At 37.3% G+C, this 19,602-nt stretch overlaps 1 protein-coding gene across 2 annotated transcripts in view; it reads right to left on the reverse strand.

Moving 5' to 3' along the window:
• Positions 1–19,602, reverse strand: part of ascc3 (activating signal cointegrator 1 complex subunit 3) — a 110,734-nt gene that overhangs the window by 38,576 nt on the left and 52,556 nt on the right. For both annotated transcript variants that reach the window (XM_026370689.2, XM_026370688.2), the window contains exons 11-14: positions 15,525–15,689; positions 6,295–6,471; positions 4,568–4,639; positions 2,351–2,485 (exon numbers count right to left, since the gene is read on the reverse strand). In XM_026370689.2, coding sequence (XP_026226474.1) covers positions 2,351–2,485; positions 4,568–4,639; positions 6,295–6,471; positions 15,525–15,689 — 549 coding nt within the window. The remainder of the gene's footprint in view (positions 1–2,350; positions 2,486–4,567; positions 4,640–6,294; positions 6,472–15,524; positions 15,690–19,602) is intronic.

Consider the following 19,602-nt stretch of genomic DNA (forward strand, 5'->3'; position numbering starts at 1 on the left):
AAAGTATATTGACCTATTTGAAAAGAACACACATCACTACATTTGGTGTAAAAAGGGCACAGCATGTCATCACGAAAACATCATTCCAGTCATATGTATGTTGGAGGAAACATACATATGACTCTTCACCCCAATCATTGCAGTGATTAGGGGGAAGATGAAGAATGGGCTAAAATTCCTCCTGAACAATGTGCAGGTCTGATCCACAGCTACAGTGTTATTATTTCAGGCACATTGTATTTGTTAATAGTCTTGACTTAGATGAAGATCAGATAACATTTGATGAAATTAATGCAGAAAACCATGAAATTCCACATACTTTTTCTTGCCACTGTATATACTGCTGTCCCCTATACAGTTCTCAACAGAGCATTTGCATTCAATGACATTCAACATTTGTATTAAATGAATGTTGAACAGGGCTGTGCCATATCATATTGTCCACAATACATTGTGATTTCTCCCAATGATAGGACCTGTGAAAAAATTAAATAAAGAACAGCAGTCATTTAAATGTTAAGTGAGCACATATGCTCCACAGGCTCGATTGTAGGAGCATTGCTTTATGGAGTGGGTTTTCCAAAAGTTTTTTATTATTTACTAAAAAACACTTTATAATCATTGGCTCACCATACACAGCATTTGACAAGAATTGGTTCGAGTGGGTGCATTAAGATATCTAAGCTTGACTGACAGCCTCTACAATCCCGGAGATAAAGCCAATTAAATAACATTAAGAGACAGAAAATATAGTGGAATCATTGCTGACTTTTAAAGCTGAATAAATAAACGCTAAATTATATGACCAACCTCAGAGGTGCTTGATTTCACTGCATATGCATATTGGAGATTAAAAAACACCTATAAATATTAATGTGGGGCAATTTCTGGAGTGCAAATAAGCAGTGCATTATCTCTGTGTGGGCTTAAAGTGGAATCAGCCTGATGCCCCTTCCTTCGCCAGAGCAGGCCAGACCGACAAACACTCAAAGATGGACTAATGGAGTAGATAATACTCATTAAGTTGGAATACTGGCAGAAGAGCTAGGACTGAATTAATGCACAGTTAGTGCATACACAACAAGATTAATGCTTGAACATACAATATACTAAAGGAACAGTTGCACACTTGTCTTAAGGCACTGTTTCAAAGACTAACCAGGCCACAGCACACCATTTTTAGTCCCCCGGCGTAATCTCACCACTATTTTCAGTTTTAGAAAGCATGAAAAGTGATCTGATTTGTATACATATCCCATTTAAACAGAGGGAAGATTAGAGGCGCATCAATCTTGGCTCAGCCCCAGGGAATGAAGGGAAAGGTTACTAAATTTATCACAATGCCTTCTGTTGCAGGAGATTTAAATATGGGAGTTGGAGTCTGACTGACTGTCCTCTGAGGGAGAATACAGCTCCACCTCTGTGTAGTCTCACAGCACAGAGACTATTAATTAAACGCACATACAGCCACACAGACACACAAAGAGTCTTGTGTTTGCAATATGTACTGTATACTGAAACTAAATCAGGAAACCTGGTCTTCCCTGTTGTGTTTTGTTTTTGTTTTGCTCCGCTTTGTTTTTGTTCCATTCCCAGGGTCTAAAAATTTGGAGCAGGTTAGTCTGAATTAAAATGCAAAACAAACAAACAACCACAAAAAAAAAAAAAAAAAAAATCTCTCATGAACATTTGCTTTTGAAAATGATCATGTATTTTTGGGAAGTTCATACTACTGAGCTGGTTTTACTCGGTTGACTTGGAAAAGAACATTATACATGCCTCATTCTCACAAAATAAGTGGGGTTGGAAGCTTGAAAACAACCAAGCTAACAACTAGCACAGTAACCATATGAAGCCGTTTATACAGGACATAATAAACTACTGAAAAGTGGATGGTGAAACAGAGCTAAGGCTATGATAGATTCAGGTTAGCACTGTCAAGCTACTTCGCTCCTGTGGTGATTTCACAGAAATAAACTGATGCTTTTTTTCTGCCTTCTGCTATTTAGTCTTTGCATATATTTGTTGGAAAAGATATTTATGAAAAACATCGGGTATTTCTTTTTCTTTTTATTTCATTATTTTATTATTTTTTTTTTTTTACCTCTAATAAGTTTGACAACCATCATCAGGCACCATAACCTCAAATAGGATTTGAACTAGCAATTAAACCTGAAATAAAAAATAAAAAGAAAAATGTGGGAAACCAAAAACACCTGACTGGATACCATAACACTGCTAACAGTGCTGTTTTTACTCATATACATACACACATTTGGTTCAGGCATTTATCACTACAACCATGATACAATGTCTTTTGTTTTTACTGGCTTTAAAGGGATCGAACTACCTGTTTTTCACATTGCCCGTAGTCTGGACCCTGGTCTGGCTGAAAGAAGCATGTTTCTCCAAGGTTCTTTGCCATCTCGATCAGCCCCATGGCCGTCCTCACAGTTGCATTACGAGCGTGGACAAACACCATCACCTGAGACACACAAAGAAAGTAAGAATTAGAAACGTTTTATTACATAGCTCCCAAATGTTAGGGGCTCAAAAGTAAGTGGACAATTGGCTGCTCAGTCCATAAGCAGAATTGCGACAATTGAGCAGATAAAAAGTCTAGAGCTCATTTCACTTTGGAACCTGATGTTATTAATGAATAAAACACATTAAAAAGCCTGCACAGTTCTGGAATAGCGATGAGACAAAGATCAATTTGCACCTCATCTGTTAAGCACGGTGGAGGTAGTGTGGGTGTGGGCATATGCACTTTCCAAAATAGCTCATTCTCTTGTATATACTGATGATGTGAAGCAGCAGGATGAATTATAAAGTGTTCAGCCATAAGCTTCAAAACTCATCTGATGGTGATTCACAGTGCAGATGGACGATGACCCAAAACATACTGTGAAAGCAACAAACAAAACTTTTTCAAGGCAAAGAAGCAGAATGTTCAACATTGACCAGGCCAATCAGCTGATCATGAGCTGCAAGCAAAGCTGAAAGAGAAATACAGCTGTAAAATAAAAGTGAAGAAAGAGGAAGTGAAGATAGTTGCAGTAAAGGCCTGACATGAATTACAAGGGAAGAAAGCCAGCATCTGGCAATATCTAGGGATTCCATATTTCAGACAGTAACTGGCTGCAAATGATTTGCAACTAAGTACTAAAAATGGCTATTAAACTCTTGATTAAACTCAAGTTTGTCCAATGATTTCTGTTTTACTTGTAATTGTAAAGGTTGCATTAAAGCTGACATCTTGATTGTTTCATTTCAAATGTGCGGTTGCACTGAGCCAAAATGATGAATTTGTGTCTCTATCCAAACATACATATATGGACCTGGCTGTTTATTATCAGACCAAACAATATTGCATGAGTACACACACATGCAGTAACAGCTGTGTGTATGCTCTAAACACAGTGGGTCCAGAGAGACCACTGCAGCAAATGTTATTTATCGAAGGTGTTTTATCAGCATCGCTGAGCTGTGTGAAAGCACTGTCGGCAGTAACCACTGGCTTCTCAGCTTATTAAACCTTTTTCTGGCAGTGTGCTTCCCACCCAGAGGGTGTTGGGAAAGGAAATTTCATCCGTCAGATCCTCCCAGATGAAATTAATATATGTCACAGCCACTTCTTGACAATTTAATATTGAGTGAAGAAGAGGAGCCCAGCAGAGCTGTGTCCTCAGCAGCCTCAACCTACGAGCCGAACTGGACCATTGTATCCTTTCAACAACGGAGATTAAAAAGTTGTCAGTGGTGCAATAGAATCAAGTTGGCTTACAAGTTCTGAAGACCTACAGAAAGTGTGTCTCTGAGCGAAGAACTGGCAAGAGAGAAATAAAAAAAGGGTGTATGTATGTGTATGTACATGTGTGCTCTTGCAATAAAATGATGCAGACAGGATAACAGCCACACTCAATAGGGAACTCAACTCCTGTAGCAGATGGGAGCTAAACGGCATAGTCTGAATTCACAACTCTCATATTCCCAATAGGCTCTCTGAGGCTGTAGAGTAGAAGGAGGAGGATGGTGGTGGGTAGATGGGGGAAGAAAGGGGAGGGTAACGCTGGAATGATAAGGACTTCAGATATCAGGTGTTCATTCCAAAATGTTGACAGAAATATTTGCTACAAGAATTTCTTTTCATAACAAAGTTCAAGAAAGTATTTGGAAACAGGAGTTTTTCATTTTTTGTATTTAACAATGTAGAGTACGTAGGTGTTGTATGCCTATTCAAGAGCATTTTAAAGGGTTTTTGTTTTAAGAATGGGACCACTAAAACAGTCAGCTGGAGATTTTTTAACCGAACTGCTAATCATGACGCTCAGCCATGAGATTCATGATTAGCAAACAATTCATGCTGAAACTGTGGCCAGCTACAGGTAGGTGGCTGGAAAAGACATTGTTGCTTTTGTTTACCTCTGTACAATTTAAAGAATTTCTATGAAGATACAAGGCTCTGTAATGTGAAGATGTCACTCCAGTTTTTAAATAAATATTAAAAAATAAATAATTTTAATGTGTAAACGTTGTTGATTTTGTCAGGTAGAAGAGCCCTCACCTGATGACCCGCCTTAACCTGCTCCAGAACCTTGTTGTAACAAACCTCCTCCATGTCATGAAGCTGCTGGATCTGCACAGAACACAAAGTCACAATGAGTTATTTAACTCTACAGGTACTTACCTGGAGTTACAGAGGGTTGCCCTCAAATATAAACTTTGACTAATGTGCAACTAAACTGCTGCTAGAGTAATGAACATGGACAAACATGCAAAGTTACATCTAGTGATAATGAGTGAAAATGTATTAGGTGTCCCCAACAGAAAAAAGACAAGCACATGTAAATATAGAACTAAAATTCTGCACCAGAATTATTATTTAACACTTTACTGCAAGGTGTATTTTAGAGGACACTCACACTTATCCCCGATTCTTGGTCACGTGTTAAAGTGTTACTGGACAAGACGCTGAACCTTGAACCCTTGTCGTCTTAAGGGGAATTTCCCCAAGGAGATTAATAAAAGATCAATTATTATTATTAAATTCAAAAGTCTGCTAGTAATCAATTCGTCCCATTTCATCTGTACCTTCTACAGTGTGTCAATGTGTTTAAGAGATTTTCTTCACTTTACTTCTTCTTCTGCATTTTGCATCAAGCTTTGTATTAATTAATTTTTCAGTTGGTTCATTTCTGTATTTGAAGCCAATCATTTTAAACAAGTTTATCTTGTTTATTGTGTTGTAGCACATTGTGTTACTAACCACCTGCTAGCCTAGCAACCTATCTGTGCTTGCCATAAACTAGGAGACATTGGCTCAGTATACTCTTTTATTTTTAGCAATTTGCATATGTGTTATCAGTTGACTACTGTATCAAAATGCATTAGCTCTGTCCTGTGTCTTCTTACCTTCTGATTTTTCACTTGATTATGAGAAGAATTTTAATTGCATAAAAATAATAGTGCAGATTGGGGATATCCTACCTTTTTCTTTGGAAATAAAGTTTAAAAAGTAAACTCTCTGTCTTGGGCAGCACACTGGTGGCGTTGTTTGCCCCATTGTCTCATCGCATTAATTTTTGAAATTTACCAGTCAGCCACGTGTATTTTATGTGTGGAGTTGACATTTTCTCCACATGCATGTATGGGTTTTCTCTGGTTACCATGGCTTCCTCTTGGAGTCCAAAGACATACATGTTAGGTAAAGTGGTGACTCTGAATTGTCTGTAGTTGTAAAGGTTAGGGTGAATGTTGTTGACCTGTCCAGGATGTACCCTGCCTCTCGCCCAATGACAGCTGGGACTCCAACACTCCCATGACCCTTAACAGGGGAAGCTGTTTGGATAAATGGATAGACGGACACTAATGGACTAATCTATTGAATAAAATCTGCTGTGAGATCACTGGGGTCAACAGTTGCTAAAAGACTCACTCACTCAGAGCCAGAATATTTATATAGAAGCAATGCTTTGTAAATGATTAATTGTATGTACTCATGCTTAATTAGTGCCTAATATGTAGCTATTATAAAGTGTTACCTATTTTTCGGTTTCCAAAGCTAGATATGTAACTGTGACTTGGATTATAAATAACTTGAAACATACAGTCATTTAATGTCACTACCTGACACAGGCGTTTTTTTGGATTCGGTAGAGATTTTGTCTCGAAACATAAATATCTCTTATATGATGCAACTGTGTGAATGTATCACCTTGGATAACTAAACTACCTGTGTGTGTAAAAGATACTAATATCCTTATAATTAATTGACATTATTATTACATTTACCTTGTTGTTGGTTTTGATGCCAACAAAGGTTTGTCCAAGGGGCACGGGTCTGAAGCGACTATCGAAGAAGAAGAGGCCAATGTAAGGGTTGACATGTAAGAAGGTGGCTACATCCAAGTAGTTAGGCAGGGTGGCTGACAGTCCCAGGATTCTGATCATACTCTGGGTGGACTCCACCTATCAATGAGACAATACATAGTAACAGTTACAACAATATTACCTGTATTATGGTATTTAATCTATGCATCCATTTAGGCAATACTAAACAAGTAGTGTGAGTACTGAATATAGATTATCTGAGATGATTAAAGTGACTCAGTGCATTCACACATACAAATACAAAGTAGTTAGCAGTATCAGTATCTAAGAGTGTGTTGTGTGTAGCATTTAATTTACATTCTCTGCTCCCACTGGACAGTTCATTTCTGATGTATCTGTCATCAAGAAACATCGACGCTGTTTACACGTCATTCTGCTTTCTGACACATTCAAAACTTTAGGAAGAAGAAGCCAGTGATGGTAAGTTTGGTCTCCATTTTATTAAAAATCCCTTTATGTAGTGAAGTAGTAAACTGTTTGTCTGTGCTGATGTACTGGAGTCAGGATGATCCTGATTATCTTTTGTCTGGCTGCCTTGACTTGTGAGGTTAAATCTTAATTATCTTAGTCTATTAAAACATAAAGAAATTATAATTATGTTGAATGACAAAAGTGTGTAAGGGTTGTTTGACAATCAAATCAACTGTAGTTGGCATTAAGAGAAATAACTTTATTGACATTTACGTGAGAGGGTGCAAAGGAGATTTAAATAAAGAAAATCTGAGCACACGTCTGGGATACATTTTTACAAGAATCTCATGCACTGTGTTTATTTTGTCTTTGAAAGTTGTACAAAATTCAATATGTTGTGTATTAACGTGGGTGAGAGGAGAGAAAACTGGTTGAGATGGGGGGGGTGTCCTATCTGCGGGCCTCGTGCTGAATGTGACAGGGAAGATTGGTAAGGCCTTTAATATGATGCAGTACCTGTCAAACCATCCCATCAAGATAAGACCTAACCAATCCCTGCTGCCGGGCCAGGCCGGCACTACACATTCACATCAGGGCTGCTGAACCTCCTTTCTTCAGAGGTGCATCATGTTCACATACAATGAGTGAAACAGTTAGTTTTTTAAACATTATCTTTACTTTATTTATCTCTTCAGTCTCACTCAGGTATGTTTGTGGTATAAAAATAGTATGGCATTGAGGCATTTGAGTGAGACGCAGAGTTTTAGATTAGTACAACTTAAGTGTACAGACGTAGACCGATTTGTTGGTCCCACCACGAAAAAACAAACAAAACGAAAACAGAATTTTCTAAATTCAGAAAAGTAAAATAAACTAAAATCAAAAAGAAATAAAAATCCAACTTTGCATTTGGTTTTTGATTCAACAGAATATTTAAAATAATACAATGGCAAACATGATTACAAATAAGCTAATTATATATTGATACTTCAAGTTAAGTCAAATAACATCACTCTGCTGTTTGGTATTATTGTGGATCTCACCAGTCTTCACTGTCACATTCAAAAAAGCAAAGTCAATTTTTTATTTGTTGATTATTTTTTTCTTTTATTGTTTCTGTTAGTTTCAAGATATTTCAGAGAAAATTGTGGGTTCTTTCTTTTTTTCATTACAAATACATTCTTATGAATACAAATACATACTGTCCAGTATCTATAGATTTAAAGACAGGTTGATTTTTGTAGGTAATGTTGATAAGTCACTGCAATTAACAGTGTGTTCTCCTTGTTCCTTTTTGGTCACAAAATGTGTAGAAGTAAACAGAACAGTATTTTTTTTCTTGTATATTTAAATAAGCTGAACAAATACTTTAATTTTATGTTTAATTGAATTAAATAATTAACGTCTGAATTCAAAATTACCCTGAGGAGAGTGTGTAATGAGCTGAATAAAATAAAACAAACAGGTCTGCAGTGGCTCTGCACTTGTCACTGACACATGAAAGCATAGACCTTTAAACCAATCATCCTTTAGCAGGACAGAAACAAACTCTGATTCTACATATTAAAATCAAGATTGCTGCAGTTACATACCTGCATATTACATACCAACAGTAATAATGGCAATAGATTCAATGTGTGGAAATAGGAACCAAATGTCACAGTTGCATTATTAGTCTCCTTGCGTAGTTTTTTTTTATGTTTCTTCTCTTCATTTTCATGAAGAGAAGAAACATAAAAAAAACGCAGAATCTGTGAAGATTCTGAAGTCATCCAGGTTGTGTTTCGCCTGAAACATCTTCAAAAACATAAAACAAGTCCAGTTGCCACTAAACAGCTATTCTAGGATAAGATTGACATATTTCGATGATGTTTTCCACATTTTGGAATGTGCAGGTGAAACACACCAGGAGAATTTGAACCAAAAGTGAAACGATCTTACCACTACACTATCAAGCCAATAAAATACTTTCTGTTAGCAGTAATGCAATGCTATATTACTAATTTGGAGTAAAAACACCATTATTGGCCATAACAGCAATATAGCAATATATATTTTTTTTATTTCACCAAAGAATTAAATGTTTTGTCTTCTGCACAGTTACAAAAGACAATAAGAGAAAATACACAAATGCACAAAAAAAAAAAAATCCCCTCAATGTAATAGTTGTGTATTTACTGTAGAAGCCATAAACGTTTATGGCGCAAAGAATGTCCCACTGCCAACAGCTTAAACACTGATAAATGGCCTTTCTGAAAAGTGTATAGGGTTCTGACAGTTTTTTTGGGGGGGGTTTGTATTTTATCATTCTTTGGCAATAACCTGAACAATAAAGTACTAACACAGTTCATTGAAGACACTACTCCTTGTGTTTCTGGCAATTCAAGTAGGGTTTTCTGTAGGTTTCCTGTTTTCCATTTTTTCATCACTTTTAATATAATTTAAAAATTTTGTTTAGTTAGTTTTCACTTGTTTTAAATAGGAGAATGTGTCATGATATCAAGCCACTGCACTCTGCTACTTTCACTGTCTGCAGTCTTTTTCTTTCATGCACATTCAGACTTAAAAAAGCCCGGTGAGAAAACCAGTTATGCAGTTTCCTCCAGAAAGCTGATTGTATCCATGTTACTTAAGTGCATATAAACACAATCAGTGTTTTAATGTTGCAATATTGCCACAGAATGCGAACTGTATTTAGTTTTTGTTGCTAAACTTGTCTTTCTGGGGCAGGTAGTGTACAGTGGTTTTATCAGAGTTTTATCACCGAGAACAGCTGCCTGAAGCTGTTGCTGAAACATGGTTAATAAGAGCTGAGTTTCCAGGCTGGAAAATCAATACAACAAGCTTAAAGAGGCTACATTTTTAACTTGATCTGAGGGGAAATCTCTGTAGGATCATCACTTCAATATTAACACAGAGTAATTTGATTCATTGTTTATAAGATAATGTGATTAGTTCAGCTTTAAAGAATTGTATGTCTTGGGGCTTGGCAGTGCTTTAATACTCCAGTGGGTGGAAACCTTTTATTGAAAGAGAGACTATAAAGAAAAGATTGTATTGTCACAGCATAATATCTCTGCTTCTGACCATGTAACTCAAATTGGGATTGACCAACAAAATAACCACAGGGCACTAAAAAAACTGCCCTAAAGCAGGGCAACATAAAAGGCCTCTGTCTAAGGTTAGAAGGACTCCATCTTGAGTCCAGTGCATAAATGTAGTAAGCACACCTGGCCAAGAAAATTTTAAAAACAACGCTCCTCGAGTAAGAAAATCAAAGTCGGCACTAAAATATGTGCATAAAAAGGGGAGCAAATATCATTTAGCTTACAGGGATTTCCATATTAATGTGTTTGAAGATGTGAACTAAAGCACCCAGTACAGAAGCAGCCACCATAATTCCTTCAAGACAATCTATTATAGCAGTCTGTCAGGTGTTGTAATTATTGGGCAGAGAGAGGAAGGGGTGGGGGTGGGGGGCATGCTACTGGCACTCAGGATCTTTTGTTGGGGGATGGACAACAAGCTGTTTGCAAGTTCTCTCACCAAGACAAACAGACACATGTTACTTCTGGCAAGAAATATTAGCATAAAATTCTACTGAGATTGTGTATTTATCTTCTTCCCATCAGAAAAGTTAGAAAAAATAAGGACACTTGTCACTAGCTGTTCTAGTAAATGAGGACAAATTTCTTTTCAGAACGTACATACACGTTTTTCCTGAAGATTCTGACATTCACCACTGTATTTCTATTTCTGATTTGTTACCAGCTAAGAACAAAATCTATGCAAACTCAAGAGACCACACATGGCGATGTCTGTGCAAAATAACTGGTTGATTTTTTTATTGTCGATTAACTGTAGAGTTATATAATATTACAGAACATAGATTACACAATTTTTTATAACCAATATATATTTTAAAAAACAATGATAAATTCTGTTCTTTTGAAATTCATGAACCTAACATTTTTTGGAATTAAGCATTTTAAAGATCATGTATCCAGTGTAGATTTTATTTAGCCTTTCTCATGAACAAATTTAAGAAAAAAACTATATTGGGAAATTAAATTTTTGCTAAAATCTTGTGGTAAAAGTCAATTCCCAATAATTTAACACAATGCAAAGTGTAACATTATTCAGGGAGGTAAACCCTTCTCAACATTTTGCTCCTCACCACACCTCTGCTGTGTACTAGCTGTGGTCGCCCATCAGTGCCAAAGATCAAGGCAGCAGTGAAATGAAAAACACAGATAGACCTGCAACCACTGCAAAGCTGAGAAGACGCTGCTTACTTCTATTAATCTGCACTCCAACAAAAACAGACAAACTAGAATCTCATATTGCATGAAGTGAAAACAATTGCAGTGTTGTCTCAAAGTGCTCTCTGTGATGTGCCAGCAGTGCAATATCACCTCTTTTAGCCAAATTTGCTGAAAGAATTGGACTGAGGTGTAAAGGTGTGTGTATTAATCTCACACCACAGGATGCACAGTATTCAGTTTTGTAGGAAATGTTAAATTTGCACTGTCTAAGAAGAAATTATGGTAAAATCCACTTTATCACACATATTTCAGAGCAGAAATCAGAGATAGATTTTTATCTTTTTATTTATTTATAAGTCCACCTAGATATCTTTGACAGCGAGATAGTTGTTTGATAGTTAGACCCTTCTAATCAGGACTCAGATGCAAATTATAGCACATAACAGTAATTAAGTGTTATGGTGATACTAGAAAAAGAGTGACAAAATTGAACTGTGAGGAAAACTGAATTTAGTTGACATGTCCCAGAAACAAACAACAGTCAAATATGCAACACTGTTTACGATGCCATCACTCAAATTAGTCTTTCAGGCTTATTTTGTGTGTATCACATACAAACAGTTTTAGATCTTCAGATTAAATTTGGCACAACACAAAGGCAACCTGAGAACAAAATACAACTCGCCAAAATGGAAAAGTTATAAAATCTGTTACATCTTAGTAACTAGATCAGGTCCACTCCAAAAATGCTGTTCAGTGGATCTGCTTTAAGTTCTCTAAGACATTGCACCTTTCAGTCAGAAGGCTTTAATAGTTCTAATGAACTGATTCCATTCCAATGCTGTAATTGTATATATAATTGTATTTCTTTTAAGTCATGCAGAGATTGACTTGTGTTGTGCTTAGGATAATTGTTTTTCACTTTCGGGAGTCTCCGTTAGAGAGTGCAATTCTTCAGTTATGACAAGTTTTCCTGGTTCAAGCACCCCCACAACATCACATTGCCACCTCTATGCTCAACCATAGGCATGATGTCAGTTTTGTGGAATTCTGTGTTTGGTTAACATCAAATCTAATGAGATCCCTTTGTTCCAAACAGTTCAGCTCCTCAGTCACCCATATAAGGCCTCAGGTGGAAAAATCTTTAGATCTTTAGAACAGTTTGCCTATTGTCCTCAGGTTGGAGTAAATGATGCCATCATATACCTGCTCAAGAGAGCTCTCTCACACCTGGAAAGAGCAGGCAGCACTGTCAGGATTCAGTTTTTTGACTTCTCCAGTGCTTTTAATACAATTCAGTCTGTCCTGCTAAGAGAGAAGCTCCTAAAGATGCAAGTTGATTCCTCCAAAGCTTACTGGATTACTGACTACCTGAGAGAGAGACCATCGTTTTTACGGCTATGAGGATGTAATCTCAAGCAGGTGATCAGCAGCGCTGCAGCACCATAGGGCACTCTCCTCTCACCTCTCCTCTTCACCCTGTACACCTCTGACTTTCAGTATATCACTTCATGTACACATCGTGTCATCTGCAGAAATCTTCAGATTTCAGAAGACTCTGCAGTAGTGGGGTGTATCAGCAGTGGTGAGGAGGCAGAGTACAGAGGCCTGTTCTGTAAAGTAGTGTGGGAACAGTCAGCTGACCTTAAATGTGACAAAGACCACGGAGATGGTTGTGGACTTCCACTTTCAATTTTGAAAAGTGAATTGGGTATGGATGTATTTATGTCATGCACATTGGTCATCATGCACAACATGTTAATGATTACGGTCCCAAAGTCACCTTCTGCAGCTGGGTTCTAAGCACCAACAACCTCTGGACTGTGCAGGCAAACAGACAGTCAAGAAGCTTCAAATTTGCACTGCAGCACAAACTCTAAAGGTGTTAAGGTGCACAAATGCCCAGTCAGCCCTTCCTCAGTAATATCAGCTAAACCCACAGATAAATGGGCTGTGAACCGAGTAAACAGTGGTCACATGCACAGACCAGTTTTCAATTACCTTGAGGTTAACCCCGCCAAGAGGTCTCAGTCACTGCACAGCACAGCAGTTCATCCCTTTATGTCTGCCTCTCTGCCATCCTTTCTCTCTTCTAAGTCCCTTAGCATGCAACTGGGTATTTTTAATAATAATTTCTCATAATGAGCTGATCAACCATACGCAATAGGTTTTCTTTTGAAAGGAGATTTTTCAATTTATGTATCTCTATATTATATACCAATCTAACTTATTACATGAATGCATTTGTTTTTATTTATTTTTCCTTTCATTACAATGATTAGGATAATTGCCATCTGCTTATGTGTATATTACTAAGAGTATATACACATGTACATGTTTTTAGATAAATGTACATGTGTTTTAGATAAATGTAAATGTATTTCACAAGAAATGGTTCTTTGTTAAATCAGTAGTTTTGGTTCCCTTTGTCTATTTGCCCCACACAAACACTAGGGCCCTGATTTACTAAAGGTTTGCATGCACTAAATCACGTGCAAACTTCATAGCACCCGCAAAAAATGCACAAACTGATCTACTAAGGGTGCAAAATGATGACTGCATTTTTGTAAGAAGCAAAGTAGCGCTCATTGTGGATTTCGCACCTTGGCCTTCATAAATATGCAAAATAAGGCATTTTTGCCCATTTTTGCCCTGCATACAGGGAGGAAAAAAACAAAGACGTATTGTGATCTATTAAGCCTACAAGTGATTTGCAGTGGCTGGGATTGTGTCTGAACCTAATGCCTTTGGAAGGCAGATGCAATCTGCTTGCACACCTAAAACTGTTGTTAGGATGTGAAGGAGAAATTAATTGTGTCCCCCAATGGTTAAGAAAAAAATATAAACCTATCGTCTGCTAACTGCTTTAATTCCTCTAGATCTAATATTTATTGCGTTTATGGTGATCATTCTCTAAACACTGTGACAAGAGTGAAACATGCAAAATCCTGATTCTGTTTACACCCGTTGTCAATCACGCAAATTTTCTACTTGCAAAACACCCACAAACAAAACACACAATCTTATGAATTGCATATGCAATTTAATATATGCTATTTAGGATCTTAATAAATCTAGATGCGGCCCAACTCATGTGACATCAAATTCATGGAGAAGCACTATATATAACTATAAAAAGAGCCTGTAAACCATTATGAAATAAAAATACCACACATATGCTGCTCAGTCACCGACAGCAAATCAAGTCAGACCAGGGCAGAGCTAAGCACAGACATTTAAAATAACCAGTGACAGCACACTCACACACAGATCTTAAATTCAATATGCATTTCTTTCACTGCTCAATGTTGAATTAGAGATGTTAATTTACATTTAGCAGACGCTTTTATCCAAAGCGACTTGCAATTCGGTACAAGGGTAGGCAGGGCAGCGTGAGGAGGTCTTGCCTACTGGAGGTAGCCACAGCTAGGATTTGAACCCCAGTCTCCCACATGGGAGGTGGTGATGTTACCAGTACACTAACCAGCCAAATGTTAATGTTTATTTAGTAGCAGTTATTTGCTGAAAATAATAGGTATGTACTTGAAATCTTGAAGATTTGCAGAGAACATAAGAGAAAACCAGTCCACAATCAGCTAGCAGCATATGCAGGACACTTTTGTGTTTAAATACTCACTGGGGGGCTACATCTTGAGACATATATACACACACTACCACTCAAAAGTTTGCCACACACATGAAATTAGTGTGAATAGGAGACACACTGAGATACAACTTTCAGCATCCAGTCCAGCATCCTGATGTCTCCTCTTCACTGTTGATGCTGACACTGGTGTGAGACTGGTACTATTAGTGCTGCTGCCAGTGTCTTTGTCTTAAACTACACATTTAGATATTTGTCTTCTTGCACAGTTGTGCATCGGGGACTCCCACTTTTTGTCTGTGCTTGTCAGAGCCAGTTTGTGCAGCTCTCTAAAGTAGTTAACAGCATGATAAGAAATGTTAAGTATTTGCAGTTTCTGTGTGTAGTGTTTCCACAGATGCACATTCGAAATCAAAATTCAAATTAAACATAATCACTTTCAGGAACTTTCTGTCCTTGCTCGAAGCATCTTTTTTCAGTAGTTAATGATATGCCTGGAAAGTCAGACTAAAAATGTTTAGCATGTCTATGTGATAGTACTCCAAGAAGGAGTAGGAGGTTTAACTCACATTGTGGTAATTAGTACCTTAAAAGTACCCTAATTGCTTCACAGCCACAGCTGCAGCTTAACTGTTTACTGGCAAACGTAACAAGGTGCATCTTATATGTTTAACCTGTACACAAATAGAAATGTCTAACGTAAACAACAAAGAAAATTTGGCTATAATGTTTTATTTAATGAGAACACAAAGGTGCACATAGAATTCGAACCATAAACATACTATTGGGAATGTTGAATGTAGGAATAGGTTCATATACTGTACTGTATATACAGGATGTAAGTCACTGACCTGTCGGATGGTACGAGCCACCAGGCTCTCTAGAACTGGTCCTCGATCTTCATGGAGAAGGTGAACTTCATCCAAGATCAGAAGACGCACAATCTGAGACAAGGCCACATCTCCGACACTCTTCCTGGTCACAACGTCCCACTTTTCAGGAGTCGTTACCAACATCTGGAAATGAACACAAAGACAGTAAGCACAGGATCCTGGTTTTGTAACACTAATTCACTATGAAGTTAGGGAATAAATAAAATACCAGAGACTATATCAGAAACCAAAAAAAAAAAACTTTTTTTTTGGTTTCTGATATAGACTTCTAATATAGACTTCTAGCGTAATAACACAAAAATACAAGGAGGAAAAAAAGAGGAATATGTGACCAGGTCAAGTTTATAAATAATAGTTAATAAATAATAGCATTCATTCATTAAGCAGGGGTGGTCAGTCAAACCTGAATGTTCACTGTCCTTGTGCATGCTATAACCTTATCACCATTTCCTGGTAGTCAATGAAAAGGCACAGAATACCTGTGTTACACTTAGCCATCGGCCATGTGTTTATTTTGAGCAACTCAGTTCTTCCTGTGATTTATTGCGATCCTTGCAGAGCAATCATTCTAGCGCAAACTAAATAAACCTAACCAACTAAATAATGTCACACCAGACATCCTAAGAATATGACTGAGCAGAAGCATTTCTGTGAGAAAGAATGGTACAAAGTTCCTCTGGAACGTTGTAGAGTTTTAATTCACAGAGTTTGCTTGAGGTTATTGATGCTAATGCCGAATGCCTAATTTACTTTCTCCCACCTTATATTTTTATGTTTAATGATCAATTTATTTTTCATACCACTGTATTTTGTCACTGGCTTCAGTCTTGTGGAATGTTTGTACTTGTTAATTTCATCTAGGCAAAGGCCCATGCATCGTTTTCCCTGCTTACCGTTAACATCTGCTGTATGTATAATGAAAATCTATGAGTGTCAACCCTTCTCTCTATTTATGTCATGCATGTGTCTAACAATAAACAAGTGTCTAAATATAGACTGAGGAAGAAGACTGTGGATTCTGTGGCAGATCCATTTCACTGAAACGGCTTTAAAACTTCAATATGCAACGTAAATTAGTGGTAGAATGAAATGGATTTACTCTGCTTATCCATTCTTCTTTCTCCTAGCACCACTATGCTCTTCTGCTGTCTGCAACATTCTGCCAAGATCCGCACAGTCCTTCAGGTATTAGTCATTATAAGCTGCAGAACTTACTAATCAAGCAAATGGCAATTTCCTGACTGGTTGGAAGGGTTGAGCCTCACTCAAAACCCTGTGGAAGTTAATAATACTTTAGGAGGGGTCAATCAACACACAGCAGGAACAACTACTAAAGAATAATTATTAATTAAATATTAATGATAATAATAAAAAAATATAAAAAAAACGTATTGAATAAGATGAAAAAAACAACAACAAAAAAATATCTTTGTGAAAATTCCCTACATACCCTTTTAGAGTTTGTCCAAAAACTGATTAGAACTAAAAAAAGGAGACCTTCATGTATACAATCCCTATATTCTATATGATTTCCCCAAGAATACCGAGATCATTTTATAAATAATTGCTGACAAAAATATCATTAACAATTTCCGGCTTACTTAAATGAACACAATACACTGTAAAACAACACATCCCTACACAACACTATGCCAGCCTCATGGTTCATCAAGGCCCAATTGCCCGTAGCTCAGCTCATTACAATACAGACAGAAGCACCTAAATCATAACGCTATAATAACACAGAGACCATTATTCACATCTAGTGTGCTCAGTTACATTACTTTTACAGTGTACAGTGTTTATGTACTTTGTATCATGTGTGTCAGTGTCAGAATATAACACTTAAACTTAACTTAAATAGAAATTGCACCTGTACAGAATGCCAACAGACACATTCTTGGTCTATTGCATAGTGGCTTGAATAACAGCAATTTTGTTATGTCTTTTTTTCTTTTTTTTTTAAAAGTACAACAGTGCATAAAAAGGTGTGTGACCTGACTGTGTGTGTGTAAATTCCTATTAAACTCTTTCTGTGAAAGCAGCTCAATAAATCCTTTCTAGTTTGCATTTAAATCAATCTATCCAACCATTAGAGAGTGGTGTGCTCACAGAAAAGGAGGCATTTGTTGCTAATTGGAGCTACTGGTTAATCTAAATGGAGGCTCTGGCAAATAGTGCACAAGCCAAAGTGCTTTCTTAATTGCTTCACAAATACACAAATTGGACAAACTATGTTGTCAGAACATCAGGTCCTCATGAAAGGATAGTATATTTGGTAGTTCATTCAATTACAAATGCCGTTCTCACACCTTGAATACGCCAGTAGTAAAATTTCAGTCAGTGCTTGCATATACAGTACATGAGAACTGTACCACAGGTAAAGGCTTAAATCACCCATCTTAATATCACCCACAGGTGAAGTTTCTCCTGCAACTTCTTGCAAATATCCTCTGGTCATCATGTTGGCATCAACAGGCACATTTTAGAATCTGGCAGTGAGTAAGGCTACTGTTCATTCCCCATGGCCCTTTTGCTGGTTCACCAGTTGTCCTTCCTTGTTGTACCCACAAGATCTGCCAGTCTGCCAATGCTCTGACCCAGTCATCTAACCATCACAAGTTGACTTTTGTCAAAGTTGCACAGATCCTAACACTTCCCTATTTCTCCTGCTTCAAACACATCAACTTCAAGACTTCATTGTTCACTTGCTGCCTAATATATCCCAAGTCTTGACTGTAATATGAAAAGCAATGTTATTCACTTGTCAGCGGTTTCAATGCTTTGGCTGATCATTCTAAAATGCATTATATTGTTCTGCAAATATGTTGTCCTTGATTTTAGCTGAATATCTTACTATAAACTTAGACGGGCATTAAAAAAACTAAATGTACTACTAGATGTACTACACTTGTACATGCATAATAAACATACAGTACTTATTTGTGTCCCATAAATATAAATAAATATCATCATAGAAACTGCTTGTAATTTTTCAAAATTAATTGCTTCTACAACAAAAAACTAACACTGACAATGTGCATAGATGGCAACATTTCCCTTTAAGTTGAACTTTTTATTTAATGAGTGTGGTGGGTGTGATGAGTTTGTTTTCTCAGTGGTAGACTGTCACGCATATGTGCTGTCAGGCACAACATAGACCACAACAGACATTTCTAACTTTCAGCTCTTGACTACTAATTACTCATCTTTCTCTGTGTCTGTCTGAAAAAGTGATCAAGTGAAAAAATATTCTGGATCTTTAAAGTAAGTGCCTGACACAACACAGGCTGACATTTCATGACTTGTAATAGCTGTCTTTCAGTTGCCTCTGTGGGTTTTGCCTTTACTTTACACCCCATATTATGAGGCCAGAATTTGCTGAAACGCATCAGCGGCTTTTTCAATTACTCTGCATTTGACTTGACTTTACAAAGACATTTTTTCACACTCCTCTTGTCCTCCCTTTACAGGAGAATTGTCTGGGTGTGAGGCAGTTCCTTCTTGGATGTCATTACCTAATATTTCCTCTCTGGACAGAGAAGGAAAAGGGCCTAGAAGTCCCAGGATGCCACCCACCCGCACACTGGCAACCTCATGGTAGCATCCCTCCATATAATTTCTGTTTCCATGGTAACTATTGCAGACATGGAGAGAGAAGCATGTGGGAGGAAAAGGTAGGTGGGAGAAAGATGGAGTGGGGAGGCTAAAGAAAGACATTTCCTGGATTGCGATATGTGAATAACTAACGGCTTGTCAAGGCAAACTGTAATGAAAACCTTCTTAGCGCCTATTTATTTCTGTATGTACTTGGATACCCATTAGCTGCTTTTCCTGCATTGTCATCCACAACTGTGTGTGTGTTTATGTTCAGACCTCTTGAGAAAACCACTTAACAATAAGCTAAATATGAGTAAGCATGTAAAAACAAGGAGAACAGTTAATTCTTCTGTTCAGTAGATGATGCTTAGCATTAAAAGAAAGGGGCTTCAGGCTACTTTTCAAGGTGTCCTTGGACAAGACACCAAAACCCTGA

This window comes from Anabas testudineus, chromosome 16, assembly GCF_900324465.2.
Source record: "Anabas testudineus chromosome 16, fAnaTes1.2, whole genome shotgun sequence".
Taxonomy (NCBI): Eukaryota; Metazoa; Chordata; class Actinopteri; order Anabantiformes; family Anabantidae; genus Anabas; species Anabas testudineus.